The 15,502-nt window shown below is 37.7% G+C and overlaps 1 protein-coding gene across 4 annotated transcripts in view; it reads right to left on the bottom strand.

Moving 5' to 3' along the window:
• AMPD3 (adenosine monophosphate deaminase 3) overlaps positions 1–15,502 on the bottom strand; it is a 740,405-nt gene that overhangs the window by 520,476 nt on the left and 204,427 nt on the right. For 2 of the 4 annotated variants that reach the window (XM_044059407.1, XM_044059406.1), the window contains exon 2: positions 14,287–14,537. The exons of the other annotated variants lie outside the window; for them this stretch is intronic. In XM_044059407.1, coding sequence (XP_043915342.1) covers positions 14,287–14,527 — 241 coding nt within the window. In that variant the 5' untranslated portion in view covers positions 14,528–14,537. The remainder of the gene's footprint in view (positions 1–14,286; positions 14,538–15,502) is intronic. 4 annotated transcript variants of the gene reach the window in all.

Below are 15,502 nucleotides of genomic sequence, written 5' to 3'. Positions count from 1 at the left end.
TTACAAAAGATATGTCTTAAAATTAGCCTATGCATTATGGAATTGTCTAACAGCTCATATTTTGGAACTGCAGCACTTCTCAGTTTCAAAAAGAACTTGAAAGGATATTTATAGAATGAAAGCAAATTAACTCACTTTAATGATGCTGCTTAGCTATGTTGCTGTGTAACAATTTTCATTAGTAATAACTATATTTATTGCTCACACTGCTTTCATTAGTGTAAAGTTGTATATCTAGTGATGCAGCTTATATTTTTCTCATTTGTGAATCTATGTATGTATTCTGTTGTGCATACTATATACACTACGTGTGTCCGTGTGTGTGTGTGTGTGTGTGTGTGTGTGGGGGGGGTGCTACTTGCCTCTTGGCCTGGGAATAGTCTGAAAAGAATCCTGTACTAGCCCACCAAACTAGTAAATAAAATGTAAGTAAATATATAAGTAAGTGTGGGAAGTAATTTGGAACATAATTTTGCATCCGTTATACATCCTGACCAAGTATGATTTAGTAAAGGACACACTGTCTGGAGGAATATCATCAGGGTTGAACTTTGGAAAGAAACATGTGAAAAAGTCTTTCCAACCATGGACTACATTACTCTAGATTCTGAAATGGCCTTTGATCCGGCTAAGTGGTCATATCTCTTTTCCTGTGGAAATCCATTCAGTTTATCCAGGCTTCTCAGCAGCTGTAGTGTTACATCATTACATATCTGCTCTATTAATTATCTCCAGAGGTGTCCGTCATTGACGGCCTTTAGTCCCAGTTCATGTCATATGATCATCATATGATCATTAGTGTCACTGGCTGTTCTCTAAGATCACTGCTAAATGACAGGAGAAATGTTAACTTTCCAGAAATTTGGTGCAAATTGCCTTATTTGCAGATGATTTACTTCTTCTTCTTCATCATCATCTTCTTCTTCTAGGTAATGCTGTTTGTGTCATTTGTTAGCAATAAGATATAATATGATGCATAGAGTGGGACTGCAGAGACAACACCGCAAGACTTAAAAAGAATGCCATCATCCATGGAACACTACATTCAACATCCATTCTCCAATTCTGTGAACCAGCAATTAGACATTCTATATTTTAAACCATTTTGTGGTCACCAGCCAAGGCCAAATTAGCAGCAGTAGTACTGTGGTTTTACAGTTCATCATCAAATCAGCCTAGAAGAGCAAACAATCTAAACAAACTCTCCTGCAGTCTCTGAACACCAGCTATAGAACAGTCTACCAGCCAGCACCCAACAGCACAGATATTTAATTAATTAATTAATTGTTTTATTTTATTTTATTTTATTTTATTTGTTTTAAATTTGTTAACCAGGGCAGAGCACTTATCCCACTGGTCCTACTTTGATCTTAGCCCAGATGGTAAACACAATAGATACATGACATTATATTAAAAGTGATTGACAAAGCACAATGTATATATATTCGGAGAGGATTTCAGAGCTGCCACGATGAAAGAATCACAATAAAAAGTAGATTCAGATCACGGTATGTAGATGGAAGAAGGTTAAGATGAGGTTCCGTTATATGACCTGAGAGAGTGAGAGAGATCGGTTGCATTTTCCTTGAGTCTCGTAATGTGCTTTTGGTTCTGATTGGAAAATAGAGTAGACAAATGATCTTTAAAAAAGAAGGGAAGAATTCCTACAGCTTGGGTCTAAGGACTGACAAAACATGGTTTGTACAACGCATTCCAGTTTGGGGGGCTTGGAGGAGAGGACCTAAGTAGTTAAGACTTCTAAGGTTGTATGTTGGTATATCTCTGAAGAGTCTGAAGGCTAGCAGAAGGAAATCTTTATAACTTGAGAGGCAAGTAAAAGTTCAGTACATTATTTCATAGGTAGCTAGTTAGCTTTTTTCATTGGTTTTGAAGTGATGTTCCTGTTTGGGGTGAGGGTGATGAATTTGCATATGGCATTTGAGATGGTTTGAATGATGGATGCATTTCTTTTAGAGGTGGCAGCAATCACAGGGTGACCACATTCTACAAGAGTCAGTAAGATACTTGTGGCATTCTTACAAAGTCTGGAAAGAAAAGGGAAGATTCTAGTAGCTCAGAATAGGACAGAGTTGGATTTTTGTGTGTGTAGCCTAGGTGGAGATGGAAATTTAGGAAGGGATCTGACCAAATCCCTAGGCATTTTGAATGTAGAGATGTTTTCAATGTTTTATTTAGATGATCTAGGATTTGTAGGGGTCTGGAGACAGATGTGAGCCTTTACCAAGTACTAAAAAACATTGTTTTTGCTTTACAGGAGTTAAGGAATAATTGTAATCACTGGCACATTGAATAAGGGCATGAAAATCAGCCTAAAGTTCATTTCAAGAAAGGAGGGAGAATAGTTGGAGTGGAATAGAACCATGAAATCAATATGAAGCAGGAGATGAAGACAGGGTAAGTGAAAAGGGATAGTACACCATGGTGATAGAGTACAGCTACTCTTCACGATGCTGACCTCCAAGCAAAAGTCTCCAAGCTTTAAACTCTAATATAACTCAGTAGTTCAATGTCTATTACAGATCAGTGGTTAAGACTTTCAGAATTCAGCTCTAGTGAAACTGCACAAACAGACAAATGAGGTAATCTTGCACAAGTATTGGGAACCACTGAAAACCTTTTACTTGTACTTATGGCATGAATCCATTTTTAACTAAAGGCACACATGGTAATGGCTCTTTACAATCCACTATGCACTTATCCATTGTTGAACCAAGTGGTTAGTACAACTGAAATCAGTACACTCTTTTGATATTCACTTGAGTTCCAACTCTTTAAGATGGTTTAGTCACAGCAGAAAGTTAGTATTACAATCACAGTTAAGTTGAATGGTATGGATGACATGTAAGCAGCCCATGAAAGTCTGTAAAGTATAGGGAAGCAGTGACCTAAAAAAATTACTAAAATTGTAGATACTCAAAAGTGAGAAATTAAATTAAAAGATAATCAGGACTGTTAAAAGTACATTTTACTGGTGTAAAATATCAAAAACAGCACAATATATTACACTAAGACATCTATACAATTTAAGGATCTACTGTTATGGTGAGCACCTCATGCAAGCATACCATCCTCTCTTACAGGCCTACATTTTTCTATTTCATACAAGTCTCCACCTTTATTAATGGTAATAACAAGTACATTCTTTCACTGAATAGGAATTATTCCAAAATTGCTTTCCTATCCCTTTATACATTATTGGAACAGTAACAAGTATACTAAATCAGTCCAAGATTCAGAAATGTGCAGTATAAAGGATACAAAAACTGTCCACCTCTGGGCAAGCCAGTTCTCAGCACCTTTTAAACTCTTGAAATGGAGCCCTTGAACAAGTAGTTCTAAGTTCAAAGTTCATGTATTGGTCACAGACCTCATTCCACCTAGATTATGACCAATAGATCTAATCCACATACATTAAGTCAATTTTAGTTTCAAACGACCCCAGAATATTAATTTGTCTGATCAGTAGAGGCAATGATCTCACCCTTCTTCCAGTTCTGTACTGAAAAAATATTATCTAATTTAGAGTGCATGACCTTAATATCTACTAATAATTAATTATTCCTAGTACATTTACTATGATCTAAGAATTGTATTCCTAATAAACAATCAATCTCGGGATTTTTAAGCATTAAAAAAATCAGATCTGACCTCCCAGCAGATAAGATCTGGCAGATCTCTTACTTTCTTCATAAAAAAACCTGTGTACCTTTTCTATAATATTTGTTATTAAATAAACACAAAAACCTGAACCAGATTCCATAAGGAGTCTAATAACTGTTTTATAAATAGCGATCATAGCCAGCTCATTTCTAGAAGAAACAGTTCTTTATAAAGTTTTTACTACTGACTATGTCTTCTTCAGGATTTTACTGACTTGCCCTTCAAAGTTCAGTTGGTTAATAACAATTCCCAAGTCCTTACAGTCAAATATATTTGTAATAATAGTGTTTGTCCATACTATAAGAGTAGTATGGACAACACTTTCTTTCTTATTATTTGTTATATGTATGTGAGTGGTTTATGATTTACTTGTGGAATTACCGGTTATTATTTGCTAAATTGTATTTACCTGCAAATTTCTTTGAATTGTGATCTTGGAGCTTATTTCCCTGGGCCTCTACTGAAAATGGGCATGTATCCAGTTAGACTAGCCAGTCAACAAATGTAAAATAAAAATAAATAAATAAAATAAAATAAAATGAGAAATTATGCTTGTCCATGTACAGCACCTTACATCTGGACTTATTAAAGTTCATGTTACTGAGTTATGTCCATTCAAATGTTGAATTTAAACAGCTGTGAATTTCATATTCAGTCTTAAATGACATGAACACCCAACCAACCTTAAAATTATTAGCAAAATTCCTGACTCAGTACCAATGAACAACCAGAAATGTGACATGAATATGTGTAAAAATATTATACCCAAAACTGGGCCCTGTGGAATTCCCCTGAAAATCTCCATTCCTTTGGACTTGTACTTTGAATAGTCACTCTTGTTGTCCTGGTTTGTAGCCAGTTTACTATCCAATTTATGACATAATCCTTGAACTTCAATTTCAATAAAGGTTTTATAATCTGGGAATGAGGAATTACACTGAAAGTCTTTGATAAGTCCAAATAGACTACATTACCATCCAGATCCATACCCAGGGTCTCAACTACATCAGTTAAAAAGTGATTAGATGAGTAATAATTGAAGTTCCCATGGTAAAAACATGCTGATGTGTATTGTAGTATATTTACTGTCCAGATTTATCATTACTAATATCAAAATTCTCTCAAAACACGTTCCTACAAGGCTGTTTAAACTTACAGGCCTAAAGTTTTCTATTTCATACAAGTCTCCACCTTTATTAATGGTAATAACAAGAACATTATTTCACTGAGTTGGAATTATCCCAAAACTTGCAACAAATGTAATAAGGTTTCCCTAATGTTCTCTTTTATGGAAGATAGAAACATTTCATTAATTTCATTAGAACATGTTTTCAGTCCCTCCTCCTTTTTTTCTGTGGTCTCCAATTCTGCACCATTCCCTGCTACTGTAACCAATTATATCAATTTATCTTTTCAGCTTAAACATCTACAGCATTTCCCCCAGTTTTCTCTCTCCCACCCAGGCACTTTTCTAAACATCTTCTCCACCTTGACCAATACCTCTTTATTCTGTAAACTGCTATTCCCTCATCTTTAACTATTGTTTTTTCTTGTTTCCAGAGCTTTTCCTCTTCTCCCTCCTTCTAGGTCTTCTTGACAAACCTTTGTTCTATTATTCTTATCCCCTTTTCTACTACCTATATCACTGTTTCCTCCTCATCAATTTCTTTTGCCATTCCTATTCCAGTTTTCCATAACTCCCTTCTACCTATCCCAACATCCTGCAATTCCTGACTGTCCCTCCTTCCAAAGATTTTACATAAATACTGCTCTTCTTCCATTTCTTCTTCCTCTAAATTGGATGGTAGGTGCCTTACTACGTATATTACTTTTGGCACCATCACCATACTAATTACATTTACATATCTATTCAAAAATCATGCCTTCCCTTTTGACTTTTTAAAGTCCTTTTCCATATCTTCCATTCTTCTACTCATGTTTCTTCCTTGTGTAACCTAGCATTTGGACACTACCTGTACTATATTTGCTCTTTGCATCTCTTCCACACTCTCTCTCTCATCCACCTTTTCCTTGAGGAAGTGTTTAGCAATAATACAGGTGAATAGCTTTGAGATTAAATACCGGAAATAAAGAATTTTAAAATATTGCAAACCAGGAGAAAATAAACAAGAAAACCCAAGCATTCTGCATGGCCCTAAATAGAAATCCTTTTTCATGTTGATATTTTAAATAAAATTTTCCGGTTGAATGTCTTTCATTTTTTTTTAAATAGATAAATAATCAGGAAACAAATGATGACTTAACTGCAAATCAATATTAACCTGAGTGACATTATTATTATTTTATGCCAGCCCTTCCCTTGGCTTCATGCAAGACGAAAAACATATCTCTCCTATGAGATTAACAGATCCTTAAACATTGGCAGTAGAATTATTTGTCTATGTGACATTTCCTCAGCTGGGTAAATCACCCAAAAATGTTCTGTTAGCATAAAATGTGTTTCTCCTTTTTTGCATTCAAACATACTTTCTCAATGAGATAGAATAGAATGGTGCAGAAGACAGATTCTCTCTCTCTCTCTCTTTCATTAACTCTCTCTCTCTCTCTCTCATAATCTCAAAGCATGTATGGCAGATAGTTTGCAGGGGAGACATCAGATACAAAATATTTGCTATTGGTGATTCCAATGGTAGGCAGTCACTGCCGTAATCTGGTGAGTACTACATTGTTAAATTTCATTTGTGGAGCACTGACGTCTTCTCTCTGTGTTAATCTACTACAGTATTATATTACAAAGAAATATAAACACCCTGAGCTGGCATGTCCACAGACAAAGTTTGCTTCCAAACTGTCACTGTTAATTAACACAATGGATGTGAATAAGCTGTGTATTTGTTCAGATGCCTTATCACTGTACTGTTGCCTCTTGGACTTGGAAGAATCAAAAAATGAAGAGAGATTTCACCCACCAAAAAACAGTAAACCCCCCAAAAAAGGGTGAAAATGGAAACCACATGCCAAATGAATGTCAATCCACTTTATTCACAAAATTAACGCTACTCAATGACACACGTTTTCATCCACTACCCGTAGACTTCATCAGATACAATAGATAACAAAACCATAAAATTTTATACACACGCCCCCATTTAAGCACCAGATTCAAATACCAATTAAGTCATTTTTACAAAAATAAATATATAGAAGGCCTACTATGTGTATACAAAAATTCTGAGAAACTTAATGGTTTCATAAAAATCAAATTTTAAAAGATTTTTAAAAGTATACAGATAATGTAATATAATATAAAATGTATGAAATACAATGTGTGTGTATTTGTCACAACCTCGGTAAAACCAGTGCAATAGGACCATCTACTGGCCACAGGATAAAGATAACACGAAGAATACAATGAAACTCCAGAATACTAAAACTGAGTTAATAAAATAATTCTCAGAATTTTTGTATACACATAGTAGGTCTTCTATATATTTATTTTTGTAAAAATGACTTAATTTGTATTTGAATCTGATTGGTGCTTAAATGAGGGCTTATGTATGACATTTGATGGTTTTGTTATCTATTGTATCTGATGAAGTCTACGGGTAGTGGACGGAAATGTGTGTCACTGAGTAGCTTTAATTCTATGAATAAAGTGGATTGACGTTCATTTGGCATGTGGTCTCCATTTTCACCCTTTTTTTGGACTTGGAAGAATATTTGAGCATATAGTAGTAACTATTTAGAACTTAAAAATAGAAGAATTAAAAAAAATAAAACATTTATTTCATGTTCTTATGCAGTACTTTTTGAGACGGGAACCATCAGTCACTGACCATAACGTTTTGCAAATGAGCTCCAACAGCAGCTGTCTATGACTACAAAGATGAAGCTACATGAAAATATCTTCCATGGATTGGACTGAGGTAGTGAAATGTAACACAAATGATCCGGTGAGTGGAAAAACAGTGTCAAACAAAGTTATTCATATTAATGATTCAAGTGGTACCAATGAATTTTGCTCATGTGAAGCCAAGAATTTAAAATCATAAAAATGTCTCATGACATGAATCCCAAATCCCAGAGAAACATGCTGGCTGAGAAATATGGATGGAACATGGCCCATTTCAGAGAACTGCAATCTCTTATATAGTGTTCTTGTAAAAAGAAAACCTTCTGCAGTATTTATTTCAGAATGATATCCCACAAGGCTTTTATGTCTGAGGATTATACATCTGAGTTTTCCAGGTTAAATGTCAAGCCTGACTAGCTAAAAAGAACAACGGTCTTACTGATACATGGATATAGTTCTTGACAATAGTCTCCCTACATTAGACAAGCATCCAGATATTGGCTGAGATAAACAAAGAGTGGAACTAGGCATTTGGTAACTACTCTAGAAAGAACACATGGCAGGGAGGCAAAACGGAAATGCAGATTACCTGCAGTGCATCAGAGGAATTTATTTCACATGGTGCTTTATTATAGGAAGTTGCAGATATATATCCCCTACAACTACAGCTTCCTAATATTGATCTTAAGGAAAACAAGTAATAGTGAGTACAACGTTAACGTGTAGAATTTTCCTGATTTTAAGAATGTGGTCAGACTGTAGGAATCTAAATAGGAATCTAAAACGTGTGTGTGTGTGTGTGTGTGTGTGTGTGTGTGTGTGTGTGTGTGTGTGTGTGTGTGTGTGTGTATGCGCGTGTGTATTTGTTTTTTATTAAAAAGGAATTATTACACTATTTGTTATTGTTAGTTGGACATAGAGATATCTGCATTACGTTAATTTTTATGTGTTATACCATATCCTTAAAACATTTCTTTGCAGGTCCTGTTTGTAAGGGGGAGGGTCTACCCAGTAAGACTAATCCAGTTAACAAAATATTAATAAAACATATAAAAGATTTTGGAATATGATTAATGTTCTCCTTCCTGCCTAGAAACTCTCTGAATCATTCTTTTGACCAATAACAAATCAACTGATGCAATGGCCATTTGTTGCTGTTGTGGGGGTTACAGGGAATGGGCAAGGAAAGGACATTAAATGGACACTGAGGTAATCTATATCATACAACTTAGAAATACCATATCTCGGATTCATTTACATGAATTGTGATTACCACTGACTTGCAAATAAGGAGATCCTTTCCCCAAAAATTAACAATAGTAAGGGAGAGGGAGTTCATGACTGGTCTAAATATAAACACAATTATTTGAAAAAAAAAAACTTTGAAAGAACACAGTTCTATGTTTTCCTTGGAGAAAAAAGTCTCTTATCTAGTTTGGTGACAGAAATAATGCAGCCAGGTAACTAAAATTTATAAAGCTATTTTGTTAGATTATCTCAGGTTATTTGTTTGCAATTTAAATATGGAACTGATCTTTCTGGAAAACCTTGATTCAGACTTGGTACTGGTAATATTTTAATGGTATGCATTTAAGTATGGATTTATTAGCTAATTGTATGCAATATTTAGACAATATTACTACTGATTTAAGCTTTACATGTGTTACAGATTTTAATACAGTACATATCTAGTTGAAACAACAGTTAGAAATTTTAAGGTAATGAATTATTTCAGAAATCTATAAAAAATATGCTTCTTATGTGTAAGCACCACATTTATCAGAAACTTTGTCCATGAGCCCCTTCCTTTTCCTAAACACAAAAATCATACCAAACTGCAAATGCAATCAACTGTATTAATTACTTTGGGCAACTTATACCTCAAACATTGGCATTTCACATGTCAAAAGATGAGGGAACATAAACCAGCGCAGAAGGCATGTACAAACTGCTCAGCTGTAGGCAGGTTCACACTACTTATAAAACAAATACAACCCACCACACTAAGCAAACTAGCCTTCCAACACTCCCTTTTATACCATCATCAGCTGAAGGCAGCCACTCCAGTTTATTCCTTCAGACTCCAGGAAAGGGAATGGGGAAAGGCAGCTGCCCTGACAGAGACAAAAATCCCCAAAAGCCTGGCAAGCTGCCTCCATGGCAGCCGGTATGCCATTACTGTCCCTGCCCTAACCAAAACCTGAACACCAATACAACAGATCTACCTGAAAGTATTGAAAGATGACATTGTCGAAGACCACTTTATTGAGACAACATCACTGAATTTCCTAAACATCAAATATCCAGAACAGCAAAAACTAACCCCAGGAAAAGAACCACTTGGCCACCATGGTGAATCCTGCCCTTTCCCTACTGTAGTGCGATCTCGGAGTTGGTATATTTAGTCAGGGGTGTGTGGGGGGTGAAGCCTCCCACTTTGGTGGATTTTACTTACTGTGTTGTTTGCTTTTATGTCCAGGTAGCCTAGTGATTCTCTTCCTGGGGGTTACTTTTCACTTTCCAGGTGTTTGATGTTTAGAGGTGTAAGCGATGTCGTCCCAATAAAGTGGTCTTTGATGATGTCATCTTTCAATACTGTGAAGTAGACCCAATATAACTGGGACTATCAATAAATTCCTTAACAGAGACATATGTACTTCAAAAAAGTCAAGGCTCACATCATTTGAATGTGCCTTATCATCAGGAAACCAAGCCATGTCCTTATCAGAGAAATCCCAGTGCTTCAAAACCATAACACTTACTGCAGCCACAGCCCTACCTATCCTATATTTAATGAAATGCCTAGCCACCTCAATAGCTACTACCTTAAATGGTCCTCACCACACCAACTTCAGAAATATAGCAGAACCATACAATCACCACACCAGGAAATATTTGTTTCAAGAATAGTATATCCCTATGTATCCATGTCAACAGCTTATGCTTTGGAATAACCCCAAAATCACCTGCCCCCCCCCCCAATACAACAAAATTATATCTGGACTGAAGCACTTCAACTGCATTTCATCCACCATGTCCAGATGCTGAATCCATTCTATACCTCTGATGCCTTTCAAGACAACCTAGAAAACAACACCCAGGCCTTACTGCAGTTCAGTTTGATGCCAATGTATGCAAGAATGCCCCATGATAAGTAATTGTTGTCACCCAGAAAAAAACAAAGACAGAATATATATACATTAATCCTATTCCAATACAGCCCACCATCTTAAATAAGTTCTGTTGGTATTAGACACCCATCAACCTTTCCTCTTAGTAACATTAACATACTTGCCTTCATTTGCTTGATCTGAAATCCTCCCAATTCAAAGAGAATGCAATGAATATCTAAATGAATGTGTATTCTCAATAATGTCCTGACTTCTCAATGCCTTTTTCAATGCCCCTTCAAACTAAGTCACTGACACTAGACCCTTTGCCACATGGCAAACAATTAACAACCTCTGATGACCCCCAGCCAAACTGTGCCATGCTAAATCCCTGCTGCACTGGACCCTACATCTCTACATCACAAAGCAAAACTATCTGCTTCCTTTTGTCAACCTCAACCCTCTTCAGTGACAGACCCCCTCTGGGGGTGCTCTCCTGCTGGGATGCTTGTTGCTGGCTTCTGTCTCACTAATCCTACATGTACCTACATAAAGAAAAACTGACATTGCCCATAACAAATAATCCTTCACCAATGTGGACACACCACACAAACCCCTCAATACTACCATTAGCAAATGCTGTCTATTGGCAACTGCTTGTCAGTCATCAGCCCTCTCAGCTTTTCCCAACCTTCAGCTATACTTACAACTATCCAATACTTTTACCAATTCAGTTTACCTGCAAACTTAGCAGGTGCACCCAGGACTAATACGTGCATCCTAACCATTCTCACTGCTTCCTCAAAGTGCCGCGTATGCACTACAAGACCTAATGAACAAGGCCCATCCTGCAAAACTAACTGGCCAACAAACACTAGAAAAGCCACTAACACAGCACTATAACCCTTGACTGCTGCATTATTCAGCCCACTACAGCTTGCCAGTCCTCCAAAACACTTCTGGAATCATTGCTAGCTGTGCCTCTGCCTCCAGCATAACAGCTCAAAACCTGCAGAACTGAAATTGAGATAAGCTGTCAGCCAAAATATTAAGTTTGAAAGGTATGCATTTATCAGGGAAAAAATTAATACTCAAAATCTGCAAGACCAATTTCGTAAGCAAAACCTAGACAGAAACTGACCTAAATCAGAACCTGAACAACCAATTTATAGTCAGATTACAAACCTATCTAAAAAAACTACCAGTTTAATCCAAGAAATGCAACATTCTTCTTAATTCTCTCAGGCATTTCTTAGACAAACTAGCCAAAAACTACCTGCCCCTGAAAATATGCTATCATCCCAACCCCCTTGCTGCATCAGTGTAAAGTTGCAGGTGATCAGATGACATCCAGTCCTCCTGCAATATCATCACCCAGTTCAAGTGTTCAATGCTAAGATCCTCTTTAACCATTTTCCTGACTCTCTCTCTCTCTCTCTTTCTCTCTGATGATTCTTCCTGTTGCCTCTCAGTAAGTTTGCTACTGACCTACTAATAGTCCTACCCAACACTATAGTCCTGTATGCAAAGTTCAGCAAATCTAGAAGCTCCATTGCATCCTTTACCTTGAACTTAGTCATACCTAACCAGAATAGTCTTCTATTTCAACCATTTCAGTTTATCCCCTGGCATCTGGAAGAAGCCCTTTTCAACATCTACCTACTCTTCATCGACCATCAAACCCAAAAGGGGAATGACTCTTGCTGGACCTTCTTGCTTATCTTTAGCCAGATATATGCCAAGCTCTTTGCAGATTTACAAAACACTGTGCAAGTTCTAGGACATGACTTTTTCTTCTTTAACCACCAGAAGAAAAATCATCAAGACAGGGGGCTGTCCTACCATTGGGGTTGCTCTGCTCCTAAATCCATCACTCTGCTGAGCTAAACTTTTCGAAAGTAGTACAAACTAATGTATAGGCAATGGGCATCACTTTTTCAAAGTAAAACCTCCCCAGCAATGTCATCCCTAACATATACCAGCCCTGTTTCATTATCAGCAGCAAACAGAAGGAGACAATGTCCGGCTTGACCTATCAAGGGTCATCCAATGTCCTGATACCCCCAGTATCATCACCCAGTGATGCATACTGAATCATTACTGCCCTAAGATCAATAAAAGCATTAACTGAATCACACTCTGGAATGGCAGTTGTTGATTCAATCCAAATTTACCTTATTTTTTCCTGGGCACCAGGCCCAAAAGTGAAATCCTATATGACTCAATAGACAGAAATGCAACTGGACCCATAATCCAGCCAAGGAAAACCTCCTTATCCAGAAACACCTACACCAAAGCTTCCCAACCTTTCACAGACTACAAGTTGCTACATGCCTTAAGAGAATTCCCAAACCCTGACTGAATCAAAAAGCTCTTCACAAAACCCCTTACCAACTTCCAGATGATGACCTGATATGGCTAACATTGAAGCTCAGACCTTAAACCTACAACATTAATAGGCGTGGGAGTTGTCTGGTCTTTTGGCTGCTCCACAAAAGGATATTTCTTCCCTGGGGAGCCCTACTGCCCTCAACCACCTTGCAGCTACTGCATCAAATACCCCCAACTACCCTTTTTGGTATACCAGTAGGCCTTGACCTGTCAGTTCACTGTTCTTGTGCCAATATATTATCTCTCTGTGCACCTCTGCCATATGAGTAGATATGAGTGACCCTCACACTGACTACACACATTTCTCCCACTAAACGCCATGTATATTTTTAGTCCTCCCCCAAACCCATCTATTCCCCTCTTTCACACTATGCCTGCTTATTGATCAGTGTTCTCAGCCTTATGCCTGCATGCCTACTTTCTCCGTTTCAAAAACTTGTCAACAACTTTGAGTTTTCTAAACCTTTAAATTTACGAGAATCAGAAGTTTCCACCCATCAACCTCCCAGCCTCCCTGACTGTTAAGAAATATGCTAACAATGGCAGCCCCTGCTCAGGCTCCTTCTCTACAATTACTGCAATAAAATAAATAAATTCATGAACCCAGTTATCCTATGTCTTAGCCCTAAACCTAGCTGCTCACCTTTTACCCAATGCGGCTAATGCTGCTATTAAATCCCATTAAGTTGGATATACAGCCTCCACTAACTTTTGTACAATTACTGCAGTGAAATAAATACATCCACTAACCAGTTATCTCATGTCATAGCCCTAAACCCAGCTGGTCACCTTTTACCCAAGGTGGCCAATGCTGCTGTTAAATCCCAAGAAGTTGGATATACAGCCTCCACTAACATTTGAAAACCCTCCAAAACTAAAATCTCAAACAAATCCACAACTCCCCCCCACTGTATTTTCTCTTTCAGTACTGCAGGAAAGTAGGGTATGGTAAACACACCCTACCCTTTGATTACCCATGCTAGGACATCCTGTGTTTGTATCATATCTCCACTGGATTCCCAGCCAAATTTCCCATCACCACCTGTTTAACCTACGTGAACTGTAACAAACTGCTAGGTGAACCAGCTGATGTCTCATCAGTATCATCCTGTGGCATCTCTAACTGCCCAAACAACACCTTTTGCTCATCAACTCTGTTGACGCCCCTTAAAAATTCTTGCAATCACAGCCAACCTTCAACATTTAAGTCTCGTAGCAGATCACTTAAATATTCATCTTTCAGATGCTCAGCACTCGTATCTCCCCCAACATTAACAATAGCCCCATTACCTGCAGTTGGGTGAAGCACCACCGAATCTCCCTCGGAGGCACTTCGTGTTTTTTGAGACCTCTTACCCCCCCTCTGGGGGTGCTCTGCTGCTGGGATGCTTGCTGCTGGCTTCTGCCTTTTCTGACCTCTAGCCTGGCATTGGTGCCCACCATCATTTTCCTGAGATGATCCTGCTGCTTGCCTGAAGAACGGAGTTGCCTGGGCTTTTCTCTCACTCCCCTTCTTTTGCAACTCCTCCATACTCAGTATGCTAGAAAGAAACAACACAACATTAGCAAACAGCCACACTAAGTAACCTGCCCCAAATCTGCACAGACTCGACCCGGCCCAGTGCAGCCCTCCAAACCTTGTGCCCCCCTCCCATAACCCTCCTGACCATCCTCATTCTCACCATCTTCCTCTGCCTAACCTCTGACAAGTGATGCACACACATACAAGGGCTTCTAACCTTTTTTTATGCTTCTTTTATTATATATCTCCCATCACCCGCTTGCAACTGAAACAGGGAGGACCAGCAACAAGGAATATCTAGCCTAGCTTAAAGTCCAACCAGAGTAAATAATGGCAGATACCACCTACTGCTCTCCACTCCATAAAACTATACTTACTTTAATATACTTATGAGCTCACCATCAAGGCTCCCTATTCTTATCAAAATATTCCTATGTAGACATAAATGCTGACATCCCTTCCTACCCCTATGTATTTGGCCTGGACCAAAATCAGGGCAAACAGGGACCTTTAATGTATTAGTGGAATTACTTGAAAAGTTAACAGAATAAAAGACTGTGACTTAAAATGTATTTTCTGAAGTGAAATTAATCTACAACTCCAATTATTGTCATATTCATTAAATGTAAACCATCACCTCTTCTCCGCCGATTGCCAGTTTTAAGAGGGTTTAAGAAAGACAGAATAACAGTTGTGCTTAAACCAGGAATGCTCCTGAAAACCAGAGACAGTTGTGAGGTATAACCAGACCTGCTGCCCAATTTAACCCTCTGAAAATCAGCCAACTACACGACTCTCTTAATAACATCTAAGAAAGGATGAGAACAGGTGCAGAGAATTTATGCATACTGCTCTCAGTTTATCATTTTGCATTTTTATGTTAAGGTAGTCTTGCAGATACCGTAATAATTTGTCTCAAGCATTTAAAGCTGAGATTGATGAAATTTTTAATTTATTTACCTTTAAAAAAGCACTAAAGGAGTC

The sequence above is a fragment of the Protopterus annectens genome, chromosome 17.part0, assembly GCF_019279795.1.
Source record: "Protopterus annectens isolate FY-2018-M chromosome 17.part0, PAN1.0, whole genome shotgun sequence".
Classification (NCBI taxonomy): Eukaryota; Metazoa; Chordata; order Ceratodontiformes; family Protopteridae; genus Protopterus; species Protopterus annectens.
Note: the sequence above shows the minus strand (reverse complement) of the source record. Positions and strands in the feature narration are given on the sequence as shown.